Below are 15202 nucleotides of genomic sequence, written 5' to 3'. Positions count from 1 at the left end.
TCATCAGATATTTAAAATATTGCTGTCAGCTCAATCACACTCCTCTTGCCAGACTGAAGTAAAGTAAAAGGTCATACAGGTTTGACAAAGCCCCTAGGACAGAGCTATCAGAGAACTATCTTTAAAGTAACAGGCATAAGTTGTAATATATTATCCAATTGTTGCACATTTCTCCAATGCAGACAGTACATTTTTAATTTTAGTATTTATCACCCTTGAAAGTTACAAGTTGCATGAAAACAAGCCAGAAGAGGCTTTTCAAGAAACGCATTTCTGCTGTATTTCAAATTATTGAAGAAAATAGAGATCATAGAATGCCAGATTGGTTTGCTTGAATATCTTTTGAAATGAAAACTAATTAAAATGTGATAGTGTGTGTAGTGTAAAAAGGAGATGACATGGCAAATTTTTAAATATAATAGTTAATTTATGTGTGGGATATTTCATTGGGTACATCTTGCAGTGGATTTGGCATCTTAAATTAAATGCGTCAATTCTGGACTGCAGGCTCACATGTTTTTGTGTAATAGCTGCCCTCTCTCTGTGCTGTGGCCCTTAGTCAGAAAACTGTTTATTTGCCAATACACAGGATCTGGCAGAGTTTACAGCGAAGCACTGCTCCTCTGAAGGTGAGGAGGGCTGAGGGAGCAAGTGCAGTGAGGCAGTGTGGTGAAACTGATCAGATGCTGACAAATCAGTGCAGTAACCGTGTGCGCACTATGAAAACGTGCCAGGCTCTGATGTAGCATGTTGTGCCTCTCAAATATAAACCAAATAAAACAATCATTAATCACTAGCCTTTAGGCCTGTCATGATAATTACTATATTGACTTATCATTCAATATAAGAAAAATGGAACAATGTGAGTCAGTATTTATTGTGTATGCATTTTCTTTGTACTACTGGAAAATTTGTGTAAAAGGTTGAATGAATAACTTCTATGACTCATTACAGATGCAAATTAAGTACTAAAGTGCTTTATTCTGCTAATTATCTATTGCAGCTCATGTGTTTTAACAAACAGTTGTCGATTTAGAATAGTTTTGTGATTATTTGTTCTTGGTTTATTGTGTCAGTAACATAAATTATTTTCAGTATTATCTTTTATCCTCTATATAAATCGCACTTCCAAATTTGTTATCATGACAGGCCTACCAGCATTGTGTACACATTTATGCCAGTCAGTAGTTGAATCAGTGCTTGAATCTGTACTGTATGAAATTTACCTTTTCCATCTCAATGGACAATCATGCCATGTGAAGTTACATGTCAGAGCCACTGAAAGGCAAAATCTATGTGTTTCATGGTATACCTGTAACTGAATTGTATACAAGGCAGGTTTAATGCCATACCGTGCAACATTCTAATATAAATGAATAACGTTACCATAGAGACATGCAGGTAGGAGACCCCTACCAGAAAAGTTACTTACCAGTGAACTTTTAAGCAAGTAATGTGCAATTGAAAACCATTATATCATTGTAAGGTCATTGTGTTTGTTGGTCATTGATTAACTTTAAGACATTAGATGTGCTGCAGGATTGTATGCTTCTGGTTTGTGGTGCAGCTGTGATGCTGGAATGCAGGAATCACTTCCATGTATGTTTGAGAGTGTATTCATGTCCTATTGTCTCTCACTGGCCCAACAGAGGAAGACACAAACCCAGATGCTTGTATCACTGCGCACACTGGTGAATTAGCCCATTGCCCCAGAACCATCCTGCTTTTGTTGGCTTTCCTATTGGCTCTTGAATCCAGATGGATTTTTTAAATGTTTATTGAGTCTTATTCAAGTTCTTATTTTGGGTTTTCCAATTAAATAAGTAAATTCCCTCAGCAGTAGCTTGTCTGATTTCTTCTGGGACAGTGGCACACTCCTCTATAGTTACAGTGATTTTTATTTTTTTTTTTAAAGATACCAAGAACCTCTGCAGCCTGTTCTGAATGACACAAAGTGCACTGCAGCGTTTTTTAGATTTCATTGAGGGTGTCCCGAGGCCCTTGGAAGACAGAAATATGGATTTGACCTTTTGATCTTTCCATCAAAACTGCCAACACTGAACAAAATTTAGAATATTTTCCATACTGTTAAGTCTAACAGTGCACTGTAATCTGTTTCTTGGCAATAGCTGATTACTGTCTATTGGCAGGGAATGTCACAATGTTTTGCTATTCCCAATATTGAGCTGTTATCTCATTTTTACAGCACCAATTTCAAGTAGACTACAAGTCCAAATTTGTATTATTGCTATATTATATATACTTTAGTGTATAACAGCAGGAAATGTGTGTGAATCTTGCATGCAGTAAAATATGCAGTACATTTTGTACATGCACTGTCTGGGTGGGTCAGACTTATAGCGCGAGTGTGTGAAGTGTGTGGTATGTAGCTTCACAGCCCCACACCGAATGTGGGATTCTGTGGCACACAAAGAAGATAAATTAGTTTCAAATTACAGCCTCCATCGACAAGGATTGCCCCATTCAAATTTGAGGCTTGCACTGAAAAGCACAAGGCTTTAGTAAAAACTGTTGTGATGAATGTGCTGGTTCTGACTTGAAGAGGCCAGTTACATTCATTATCTGGATACTTTGTGTTTTTGCCTTGTTGTGCTTGACTGAGTGGGACTTTAGCTAAAAGACAGGTGCACTTATTTAAATGCCCGAGTGCATGCAGCACTGCACCTCACCTGTTCCACTCCTGGGGCGGTTGGCTGCTAATACTGTAGTACGCAGAGGGGGACGATAACAACAAGATTAAAAAAATTTAGACAGGACATTAATAATTCAACCAACAACATGCTTAAGTTTAAATTTTATTGCAAGTAGCTCTAGCTCAATGCAGATTCAACACAATTCACTCACTGTCCAAATTCAAATGCAAAGAGAAAATATCTATGTCCCCTGGGCCTAGTAGTTTGTTATTGGTAGTCCAATATAATAATTTTGAGTCTCTTCTTTCTTTCATGTCCAGTTCTTTCCTTTCATGTCCAGTTCTTTCCTTTCATGTCCAGTTCTTTCCTTTTGATGTTAAATCTATGATACCCATGATACACCTATAGTACCTGACTGAAATCTCCAGTATTAAGGCTGATTTACATGCAGTAAAGCTATTCTATGTCCATGAATGAAGCGACAGCTATGCATGCCTCAGTGCCGTTAGGTTGTGACTACACACAACATTAGAAGTTAGGTAAGAAGCTAATGTCGCACTAATTTAATCATTGGCTTAAAGCTAACAAGAATGTGATTGTGACTGCCTGAATTTTCCAGTGGCCACAGTCACAGAAACTCCTTAGTAGTGTGGCTGATGTCTGTTTGTCTCAGGTGCTCTTATCCCTCCAGTATTCTGATAATGTGTGAAGAAAAGGGTGTAACGTAAATTATCACAATTAGCAGTGTAAATGAACCTTGAAAAATCCCAAGTGACAGACTGACGAGATTGGAAACGTGAACTTGGCAGCATGACTGGTCTTATTACACGCTCTTATCAAAATATAATGCGTTTTTGGTTACCATTCAGAGCATCCTTCCTGACAGAGGGGAGAAAAGTGAAAAACTATTTAGATTTAGTGGTGAATTAAAGTTTAAGGCGGACCTATTTTACACAATTGACTTTTCAGAGCTTTTAATCATATTATAGTTATTTCCAATTTACTCACCTGAAGTTGTATTTGCAGTGCTAAAGTATGTTTGAGCAATCTTTAATTGCTTATCTTCAAGACGCCATTTTGTCAATCAGTTCACCGGTACATGCCAACTGCTCTGTAATTACTTTGTTCTCCAATTTAATTTTCTTAATCTGTGATACGAGAAGGATTCGGCAGCATTGTGGGGTCAATATTGTAGTCCAGGCATGTCCAAACTATGGCCCGTGCGCCAAATGCGGCCCTCAGACAAATTTTTCTTGGCCCTTAGGCTTCCAGGTGAATTGGCAAATTACCTTGCATCAATTAAAAATAAACTTTTTTACTGCAAGTTTTTTGAAAACCTACCTTGATAAAGCTAATATTTAATATTTAGTGTGTGGTTTTAAGGATCTTGGCATGAATAAAAACTGAATGCTCATTCAAACGTGTTAAACATTATTCACTGTATTGAGTACCAGTCTATGGCCCTCGATCAGCCCTCTGCTTTATCTGTGTTTAGATGTGTGGCTCTTGATGAAAAACGTTTAGACACCCCGTTGTAATCTATTGTAGTGGCTCGTTAGCGTAATGCATAGCTATTCATTGTAGGTGTAGACAACTTCACGGCTTTTTGTTGAGTATTTTTAAAAGATTTAATAACTTTTTACAAAAATCAAAACTGCCTTTGTTTATGTATTTGGATCTGCTGGTGAAAGGAATGTGTCAGCTATGCTACCTGCATGCCCACATCTCACATAGGTTAGTGCTTGAGGTCACCAAGAACCTGCAAACAAAAAGCCACTGAATAAAGCAAAGTTGACCAGGAATAGGATATTTTTAATATATCGAGATTTTTTAAAACTCGATATGAATTCTGACATATCGTATATATCGATATAATGCTTATATTCAATTTTGATTTCGCCTCTTCGCTTGTTTGTTTTCTCTGTTGTCACCCGCGCGCCCCCCGCCTCCCTGATTTTGTTCGCTCGTGTCTCATTCACTCCTCACTATCGCCGTGAACGCCGAAAGTTGCTGCCAGTAAAAAGCTTCTAGCGCCACGAAACTTTTCCACCATTTACAGACAAAACCATCAGCAACACATTTCATATTCCACCGAGTCGTGTCCTTTAGTCCAAAAGAAGTTGAACCGCATGAGCGGCACATGGAGTGCGCTGTTTATGCAAATTAGTCATGCGCTTTTTAAGTTTCGGTTCTGTAAAATGTAAACAAGTCTGCGCAAAGAAAAAAAAAATTAACACTATAATCTCAAACGGGCTGATGTGGCTCTTGAGTCGTTATGCTATATATCTTGTAAAGTTTATTAATGTAAATTCTATTTATGCAGAAGATTTTAATTAATAATCTGTTGCAGTGTAACTTGTACAAAAGTGTTTGGAAACGTTGGGTTTGATCTGCAGTGGATTGTGGGAAACCTCAGAGCTCCTTACTGCTGGATAGGAACATTCAAATAAGGAACATCCTGAGTAGAGCCCGACCGATATGGATTTTGCTGTGGCCGATATGAAACCCATATAATGGAAGTTGGATCTGCCGATAGCCGATATAATCGCCGATATATTTAGTGACGTAAAAATTCACTGTAAATGTTGAATTGTTTAAAAAACTTAGGTTTGGCTCTGGTGGATTTTAAATTGGGTTTATTTAGGCAACATTTATTGTTATTCTGCCTCTTTACATCATATTTACAGACAGTAGGTTGGCTTAATGGCATTTTTGCATCACATTCTAGATACTAGTGATGGGTATTCCAGTTCTTTTTAGAGAACCGGCTCTTTTGGCTCGGCTCACTAAAAGCTGCTGGTTCTTTTGGCTCCCAAGCGGCTCTTCAGATTGTTTTGTTGCAAGCAGGTCTAAAGCACGTCTAAAGCAGGACTGAATCAGGACTGAAAAAGGTCTAAACAGGACTGAAAAAGGTCTAAACCAAAAGGTCTAAACCAGGACTTATTTATTTTATGGCTAAACTACAGCCAAATATGCTCGTTTTTTGTTTTTGTTTTTTGTTTTTTTTTATCCTATGTACACGCAAATTTCTCAGTTTCGTTTTCAGCCGCTGCCGCTGTCAAACCACGAATCTGCACGCGGCGTGAAGAGAAAAAAAGTGAGAGAAAGAGAAAACACGGCTCCCAATAAGGATCAGGCTCCCGTCGTTCGCTTCAAAGAGCCGGCTCTAAAGGGCCGTTCACACCAAAGCGTCAAAAAACGCCTTGACGCCTCTATTTGGACGCCTTTGCATTTGAGTTTAGACGCCCCCGACGCGCATCTTTGACGCTGTGGACGAACGGGACAAAAATACTTGACGCGCGTCCGTTGCCCTGGAAACAAGAGCCCGGTCCCGCTCTTTTCCCGAAACAATGTCAGACCAGACTGAGAGTGTTTTTATGACATAAAACATCAAAGGAGGAGATCGGGTCGACGACTGGGGTGTATATATATTTCTACTCCGCTAATGACACTGGATCAGTCCCGGTCTAGTCCGGTCTAGTCGGTCTGGTCTAATCACGGTCTAGTCCGGTCTAGTCCCGGTCTAGTCCTTGTTTAGTCTCGGTCTAGTCTCGGTCTAGTCTCGGTCTAGTCCTGGTTTGGTCCTGGTCCGGTCCTGGTGTATTCCTCGCGATCGGCTCGGCGATTGTGGTGTATATATTTATTCTCCGTTCATGTTTGTGGTTCTCGTTCTGGTTCTCGGGTCTTGCTTCCTGATAATAACGTCGCTGTGTCTCTGGATACTCGTCCCTGATTGGTTGACGCGGCGCGTCTGACGCGAAAAGTTCAGCATTTTCAACTTCTTGACGCTGACGCCTTGGACGCGCGTCTTGGCCGCTGACGCCAAAACGCTGAAGACGCGCTGCGCTGACGCCAGATTCGCGCCGCGCTGACGCCGAAAACGCGCCGCAAAAACGCAGGACGCTCTAGTCGCGCGTCCACATAGACTTTACACTTTACACTTTACATAGAAAGTGGACGCTTTGGTCTGAACGGGCCTTTAAGAGTCATTTCGTTCGCGACGGACCCATAACTAGTAAAGAAACTAGCGCTATTAGCCTTTAGCCGTAAATGCTGCGCGCCGCGGTAATTAATTATATGCGCAAATGTCATAATTCACACGTTTATTCACAGCTCATTTCCATATCAGTGCTGGTCCAGTAACAAATATACGGCCAATGTAGTCACTTTACAATAGACCAATAGAAAACAGCCTGTTTATGTGTGGGAGCTACAGCAGCTAACCCATAACGAATGACTAAAACTAGCTTCAAAGTCGACATATTTCCAACACTCACCGCTCATACAGGCTCCTCCTCACATTACAAATCTGCACTAATAAATGTCCTTTTAATCCAGACTCAAACCAATTGTCCGTAAAAAGAATACAATCTCAATGTTTGGATCTGTGTCTGCGGATGTAAACAAACACACGTGAGTGACGCGACTCTATAGTGTGTTCAGGGACAATACGGACACACGCACGGATAAATGACTCCGTAGATAAATATTGATGTGGAGCCACATATTAGGACATTTATCTGTCTGTAAATTGGATTAAATGAACATAATGTAGAGAGTCTAAGATTTTTAACGACGTATCACATGCCCACGTGAAATATCGGCCCCTATCAGCAAGCATATCGGCCGATAGCCGATATGCCTCGAGGTGCCCATATCAGCCGATAATATCGGCCAGCCGATATATCGGTCGGGCTCTAATCCTGAGCTGCTTCTGCTAAAGGAGCTCATGGTTATGATTATGGTTTGGATAACAGAGTTAATGTAAAGATGAGCTTGTGTTGAGTTGTTTTATTTATGAATGAAACAAAGGAAATATGTTTTATTTCTTTTATTTAACAGTTAAATTATTATTTATGTAATTAGGGTTTTTTGTAATCTTAAATGTTCCTATATGAACTGCCTACCTCTTATACTTTCATTTTTAAAAAAAGGACCTTGAGGAATTTGGCATATTTGTTTTGCAGTTTTCCGTTTTAGGGGGTTATTTTTTCCTGTACAGATATCGAGATATATAGTAAAATATATCAAGATATATTTTTTTGATCCATATCGCCCAGCCCTACCTGTCACAATAACAAAATTTGAAGCACAATGTATTGCTTCTAAGATATACTGCAATAAACGATAACTACTTTATGCCCCTGACAGAATTATAATAAATCAGAATAATTCCAGTAAACCTTTTTTAAATAGGCAGTATCATTAACACCTGAGCTGCAACAGATAAATAAAACAGGAATATTAGCAAGAACTTTTGTAGAGATTTTGTGGGGGTGTTATTTGATTTTTTCCCATTAGTCAGTGGTAGTACCATTATGGTCTGATATTTCTTAATGATTAGCGAATGATTTAAAAAGAGATAAACATCAGCTTTTGTTTACACTAGAAGTTGTGACTTCAGACATGCCAAACCATTCAAGTCCTATCAGGCTGCTGTGTGCTGGGCCTGTAACGCTGGCATTGAACCCTATGAGTCATCTTTGGTCCTATCTGAAAGCTCCCTGTCTCTGAGCTCTTCTTAGACTGTCTCGCTCTCCTCCCTCTCACTACAGCTTTGTTTTGGTGCCACTTGTTTACAGTGTTTAATTCTGTCTTTGCGGTCTACATGTTTTTGCTTCCCATGTTCATGCCAGTTGTGTATTTAAACAATTAAAATCACGTTCATTTAGATCAGACTTGTCAGTTATGCAGGATAGGTATGCGCTGTTGTACCCCTGTAGGTCTTTAACAAATATTGAATAAATCTTTTCAAGTGAAGAAATGTTATGAAATTGGACTATGATGTTGCATAAAGATGTCAGTGAAGCAGCTGCCAATCTATCTGTAGAAATGTTCTTGAAAACTACTAAAAAGTCATAAAAGTTGTCATTTTATTAAATTTTGATGGCAGGGATCAAATGGACATCTTTTGTATTTACACTATGGTGCACCATGAATTACTAGCATGTCCTCTGACTGAATGGTTTAATACATCTCCGCTTTGAAAGCCATGTTTAATTCATATCTCTTCAATATAGAATTCTTCTCCCATTGCACCAGAGCTTCTGTTGTATGTCAACACAGCTGGCTATTTATAGGAAAAGAACTCCAGTTTCCAGCAAAACCCTTGGATACAAGTCAGCTTTTTAGGAATTCAGATTTTTGGCTCTCAAAATTCCTTAAGAATTGGACAACAAGAATTGCAAGTTGTTAGTGGTTGTTATTTTTACTAATGCTTGCCATGTGATGGTGGTAGGAAAAATGCCATCACTTAACTTTTCTCTTCTCGCTTTCAGGCACGTAATGTCAACACAGGCGAGCTGGCTGCTATCAAAGTCATCAAACTGGAACCTGGTGAGTTATCCCCTGTCCTTTTTTTAAAAATCTGATGTATTAATTTTGCTTCATGTTGTAGAATATTGGTCATTTATTGCATAAATACCTCACCAGCCTTTCAATTATTTTCTTTATCCTTTTTTTTGGGTCATAGTTTGGACAAGTTTTATGCTAAATTGTGTTTTAAATAAGCCCACTGGTTTTCTGTTCATCATTGCCAACACGGTATGTCTGTTTTGTGTGTGTGTCAAATTATAGGGGAAGACTTTGCAGTTGTCCAGCAGGAGATCATCATGATGAAGGATTGTAAACACTCCAACATTGTAGCGTATTTTGGGAGTTATTTACGGTAAGAAGTGCTCATTTACCTGAATTTAGAGACAAACATTCACACTCGAACCTATGATATAGAGTGAGAAAACAGGAATCTGGCTTTTTAATCTTTTTCCTGTTAGAGAATAAAATAACAGTGGCGGCAGTATTGTGTTGTCTTGTGCCTGTCTTGAGTGTGGGGCTGCTGTGCTTTGCAGGAGGGATAAGTTATGGATAAGTATGGAGTACTGCGGGGGTGGCTCTCTACAGGATATCTATCACGGTGAGACGTAGATAAACTTAGTTATTATTACTGGTACAAACTTTTCCTGTCTGTCTCCTCACACGTCTACTATTGTTTAATATTTACAGTTACTGGGCCTTTGTCAGAGTCACAGATTGCCTACATGTCACGGGAGACCCTACAGGTAACACACTGCATACCTGCCCCAGTTACCAGGGCAACTGTGGCCTGGTGTTATGAGTAGTTGGTGGTTGAATCTTAGCCCAAACTGTGTGTACTGCTGTATCTTTGAGAAAGACTAGACCTATCATGATAACAAATTTTGAAGCACGATATACAGAGAATATAATAATAAACGATAATATTGAAAATACTTTATGCCACTGAAACAAAGCAGGATAGTCTCAGTAAACCAATTTTTAAATAGACAGTATCATTAAAACATCTGAGCTGCAACAAACAACAAAAGGTACCAATAATTTGCCATAGAAGTTATTTATTCTACCCTCTACAGCTCAAATCATAGTACAGAAAAATGGAAGTATCCTCACTATTGCAAAGAAAATGACACATGATAAATATTGAGCTCCAAAAAGTATTGTTCCAGCTTTCATATATTGAACAATAAGTTGATATTGTAGTTATCGTGACAGGCCTACACTTCACCAATCTTGCCTGTGTGAATATGGTGTATGTGAGTGAGTGTTTGGAGAGACAAATTTCTGTCAATCAGCCCCAGGGCAGCTACGGATGTAGTTTACCAAATAGTGTGTGGAATAAATGTGTAATGGTTTACTGTATTGCTTGGAGAAGCTTCTCTAGCTTGTAAAGCACATTCCAAGCTATAATTATTATATTGTAACACAACATTTTTTATTTGTTCAGTCTTGTTGTTAAAGATGCACAATGTAACATTTCTGGTGGATGGTTCGCCACCTTCTCGTCTTTATGGATTTGTTACTGCTTTGCCTGGAATGTTTCCAGTTATGACATTGTCTCTTGGTGACACCCTAAGCCAAGTTACAGGTCACATAAGTGGAGAGGCAACCCAGCTGAGAGTAAGAATACATGTTTTCCAAGTACTGTTTTGCCATATAAATAATAGGTCATTGATTAACTGCAAGATAGACAAGTTTAATGCCATACTGGAACATTCCTGGCAAAGCAATAACCTCTCAGCTGAGTCAAACAGGTTGCACCGCCCCACTGAATACTTACATTGTGTACCTTTAATATTGATGTCTGTTTTTGTTATCAATCTGACCTATGATTGTGCTTCTGTACAGGGTTTATATTATCTTCATAGCAAAGGCAAGATGCACAGGGACATAAAGGTAAGAAAAAACAATTAATCTAATACAGTAGTTTTGAAATCTTGAAAAAAAAAAAAAAAATGCTAACACCTATCACGTTGTGCATTTTCTAATTACTAAAAACTAATTTTCTCAAGTTAATGAAAAAGTTCAGCAGTGCCTATTGTAAGTGGAGCTATGGGCACATTATTCGGCTGTACATTGCAATGCCTAAAAGTGCTTTTGTGTGAGATAATTGGAGTTGACACTGAGGTAATTTCTGATGTGGCTTGTGTTTCTGACAGGGAGCCAACATCCTCCTGACTGACAATGGCTATGTTAAACTAGGTAAGAGGAGCAATTACCTTCTGCTTCAAAAGACTGCATATCAGTGGCCTATTTTGCTCCCTCTCTCCCCTCGTGTCCATTCTTTCACCACCTTATAATCTGTTGACCTTCACTCCTATTTATAATGTGTCTTTACTAATTTACGTTTCGTATGTTTGTTCTGCCTTAGCGGATTTTGGTGTATCAGCCCAAATCACAGCAACGCTTGCCAAGAGAAAGTCATTTATTGGAACACCGTACTGGTGAGTTGAAAGATGAACATCCAAAATATTTTTAAAGCTTAGGCTAGTTTTTAGGAGGAGATCAAAACAACATTCTAAAAACGCAGAACGCCAAAAAGAAAACATATTTTTATTCATTAGAAGTTCACATTGACACCACAGGTACTCTTACCATGTTGTCAAATGTAGATGGTATGTAGTGCTGATAAAAATAGCCAGGCTCATTAGTGGGCCATCAGGCTTTCAGTTTCTCTGATAGTGGATGTCATCTCACTGTGTTCTCCTGCTGCAGGATGGCTCCTGAAGTGGCAGCGGTCGAACGGAAAGGAGGTTACAACCAGCTCTGATATCTGGGCTGTGGGCATCACTGCCATAGAGCTTGCTGAACTACAACCACCCATGTTTGACCTGCACCCTATGAGGTAATGTTCATATTACTTAATAATAAAATCTTATTGGCTAAAATATCTGCATTGTCAACAGACTAAGTTGGTGCAGGAATGATTGTTGTCTTTTTTTCTAGGGCTCTATTTTTAATGACCAAAAGTAATTTTCAACCTCCAAAATTAAAAGACAAAATAAAATGGTAAGATGAGACCACCTTGGCTTGTATAATGTTTATTTTACAGATTGACTGATACATATTCATTTTCTTTTTTTGTTTGTGTGTATCAGGACAAACAATTTCCATCACTTTGTAAAGCTTGCGCTCACTAAAAACCCAAAGAAGAGACCCACAGCTGAAAAACTACTACAGGTGAGTCTTAAAATAACATAAGTAGACGTGATTTTCAGAAGATAGTCAATTGTTACATTGAGTGTTATAACACAGCGTTAATGATTGATGTGAATTTTTTGATTCATTGTTATTCATTGACGAATCTGTCCTGTGTTTGCAACAGCACCCATTTGTGTCTCAGCCCCTCAGTCGGACCCTGGCCATTGAGCTGCTGGACAAAGCGAACAATCCCGACCACAGCTCCTTCAATGACATTGATGATGATGACCCCGAGCCAGAGGTAGCTTCACAACCTCTCACCTCTGACCTTTCACAAATCACATTGCTGTATTATATTATAGTATACATAATATATACATTATATAGTATAGTACACAAATGTCATTATATGCATTATTATGTTCAAATCAATTATACAGAAAAGGCTGACTGTATTTTTTTCTCATCTTTTTCTCCCATTTATCTATTTTCATTTCATTCTTCATTTATAGTTGTAGTAATTAGTGGTAAATATACTCTGTCCACTACCTTTATTTAGCATATTTATTTATTTATTTTCTCTCTTGCCAAATAATATGTATTTATTATCAAATAAGATTTTTTACATAGACATTTAAATAATTTAATTAATATATGATAATCAGTCAGAGTTAAACCAAAGCAAAGTCTTAATAATAGAGTATTATTACATAACTTTTGGGGGAAAATTCCACAGTATTCTAAATTAATAGTGCATTTGTGCTCGTCTCTTGAAACAGAGAACCATTTCCTTTCTTCCCTCACTGTCTTACTCTCCTCATTTCCTGCATGTGGCTTCCTTCTCAGTTCAAGTACAGGGGCTATTTCCTACCCATAAGCCCCGGTGCCCGACGTGCCCCTCGTTTTGCTGCCCGTAGGAAGGTACCAGTGTGGGCTGCCCTGTCTGCAGTGATGTCATTCTAACTCTTATTCCAGTTGTTGTTCCAGTCTGAGCCACCACAGACCTAAAAGAATCAAAGGGCATTTCTATTCAAATCACTATGCCGGCTGTTGTCATGGGAGCTGACATTGGCCTTTAGATTCAGGGACTTGATAGATCACTGTTGCACTTTCACAATAGTTTTAAAGGAGTGAGTTCTTAAGTTTATGTTTTGGGTGAAGTACAAACCAAAACAAACACAACGCTAAAGCTTGAGATGTTATCACATAACAATAACAGATGCACAAGTGAGTCTCATCTTGACTTATGTGCACTAATGTTGATAACTTAAGTACTTCTTAAGTCAAAGATTAACTGCAGTTTTTTGCATTCAAGACAGCTTTAAGAACAGTAATTTGGCTTTGTTTGTGAGCATTTTTGATTACAATTGTGATGTCAAGTAGCGTCATCAGTCGGTCAAGGTGCAATGTTGCTAGCTTGAATACTTTGCTAGCTCCACCTTTTATCATTGTACAAGTTGTTGTTTGCGTGTTGTCCATTTGGCACGTCTGAATGTCATGTATGTATTTATTGACATGTTATAGTTTCATGCATGGTTTGAGCATGCCGTGCTATAAGTCAAAATGACTTTATTCAACTTTTTTTGTTGTAATGGATCTTGTTGGTGCCTGGAGTCTAGTAGCTACTGTGAGAAATGATATACCCTGAATTATCAATATCATTCAACTTTTTTTTTTATTGATTGATATTAAGTGGTGGTATTATAACAACAAACTAAACCTATTGCTTATGTGTTATTATCTTATTACTGTCAGTAGAAATAAAACCCTTGATTTAATTTTATTTTGATTGGTGGTGTTGCTATAAACTGTAGTCTATAAACTTTTCTTGGATGATGAAAACAGAGCTAGTATCACCTGGTTTATTTGACATTTACAACATAAAAAAAAACATTAATGTGAGAGACATTACAGACAATAATGAATCTTGAGCATAGGTTTGTTATTTTCCATTGACTGTTGCTATGTCGTGTGTCTGGTTGCAGTGTGGCTCTGGTGCTGTGTCATCAAATTCACACCCACAGGAAATATGAGTGCATTGTTGTTTTAAACCTATTGAAATCTCCTCAAGTAAACTATCATAATATATTCTTACGCATATGTTGTTTTCTTTTCACAGTCTCCCGTGTCCGTCCCCCATCGTATCCGCTCCACCAGCAGGAGTACTCGGGAAGGAAAGACGCTATCAGAAATTAACTGTGAGTTTTGATCCAAAGCCAATCACTGTGTCCTATACTTTCCCATAATCCACTAACAATGACCTTGAATGACCTTTTTCAGTTGGCCAGGTGAAATTTGACCCTCCGTTGAGAAAGGAAACAGAGCCCCACCATGAGCCTGTGAGTATACAGTTCATTCAGCAGTATTTGTCTCACTTCACCAGAATAATCAGGTTTACACAAGCGACATAACCCAAACTCATTCACAGAAATAATCAAATGTCCATATTGTTTTAATAGTTGGTATTTTAAGTGCAAAATTCAGTGCTGGCGAAGAAATCTGGTCACATAATAAGGAGTTATCACGCACACAGCAATCATTTCCATCTTTCCTACCTTTTTACCCACTTTCCTCAATACCTTTTTTCATCTTTTCGTCTGGCTTCCTCTTCATTTTTGTTTATTGAGTTGGACATGACTTTTGGACAACTTTCTCTGGCCTTCACTCGTTTATCCTCTCCCTCCATTTCGCACTTGGATAGTTGTTTAATTATGTTGTGCTTCTCTGTCTTGCTGACCAGTCTATTTTTCCTAGACCTTCAGATTATAGATGTTGTGCGTGGGATCAATAACCTGTTACCATATTCATATCTAAGCCAGCATTAATGCACAGTTGACGCATTGTATAAGGAAGGAAATAAAGTTATTCATGCAGAAAGAACACACTCATTGTAAAGAGAATAGATTAGTATAGTGATTTTCTGAATGAATTAATTGATTGTTAATACACATAATATTGTTATACATGTTTGTGGTGGATGTAGTTGTTTTGCTGGTGGCAATGGGAAGCTGGTGCATGTTGTGAGCCTTCAATCAGTATTTTACCTGAAAAGCGCAAATCTTGTTGCTTGTACTTAGTCTACCTAAATCCAAAAT

The 15202-nt window shown here is 38.4% G+C and overlaps 1 protein-coding gene across 1 annotated transcript in view; it reads left to right on the top strand.

Annotated features, from left to right (window-relative positions):
- Positions 1-15202, top strand: part of LOC110156784 (mitogen-activated protein kinase kinase kinase kinase 3) — a 33077-nt gene that overhangs the window by 1919 nt on the left and 15956 nt on the right. The window contains 14 exon segments of the mRNA XM_020921006.2: positions 8933-8990; positions 9231-9321; positions 9503-9567; positions 9657-9712; positions 10815-10862; positions 11126-11168; positions 11338-11410; positions 11682-11732; positions 11734-11811; positions 11913-11975; positions 12065-12146; positions 12292-12408; positions 14227-14305; positions 14388-14446. Of these exon segments, the coding sequence (XP_020776665.2) occupies positions 8933-8990; positions 9231-9321; positions 9503-9567; positions 9657-9712; positions 10815-10862; positions 11126-11168; positions 11338-11410; positions 11682-11732; positions 11734-11811; positions 11913-11975; positions 12065-12146; positions 12292-12408; positions 14227-14305; positions 14388-14446 (963 nt within the window).

This window comes from Boleophthalmus pectinirostris, unplaced genomic scaffold (genome assembly GCF_026225935.1).
Source record: "Boleophthalmus pectinirostris isolate CB_2022bp ecotype Guang Dong unplaced genomic scaffold, ASM2622593v1 HiC_scaffold_5, whole genome shotgun sequence".
Lineage (NCBI taxonomy): Eukaryota > Metazoa > Chordata > Actinopteri > Gobiiformes > Gobiidae > Boleophthalmus > Boleophthalmus pectinirostris.
The sequence above is the reverse complement of the archived record's forward strand: the minus strand, read 5'-3'. Positions and strand labels throughout refer to the sequence as shown.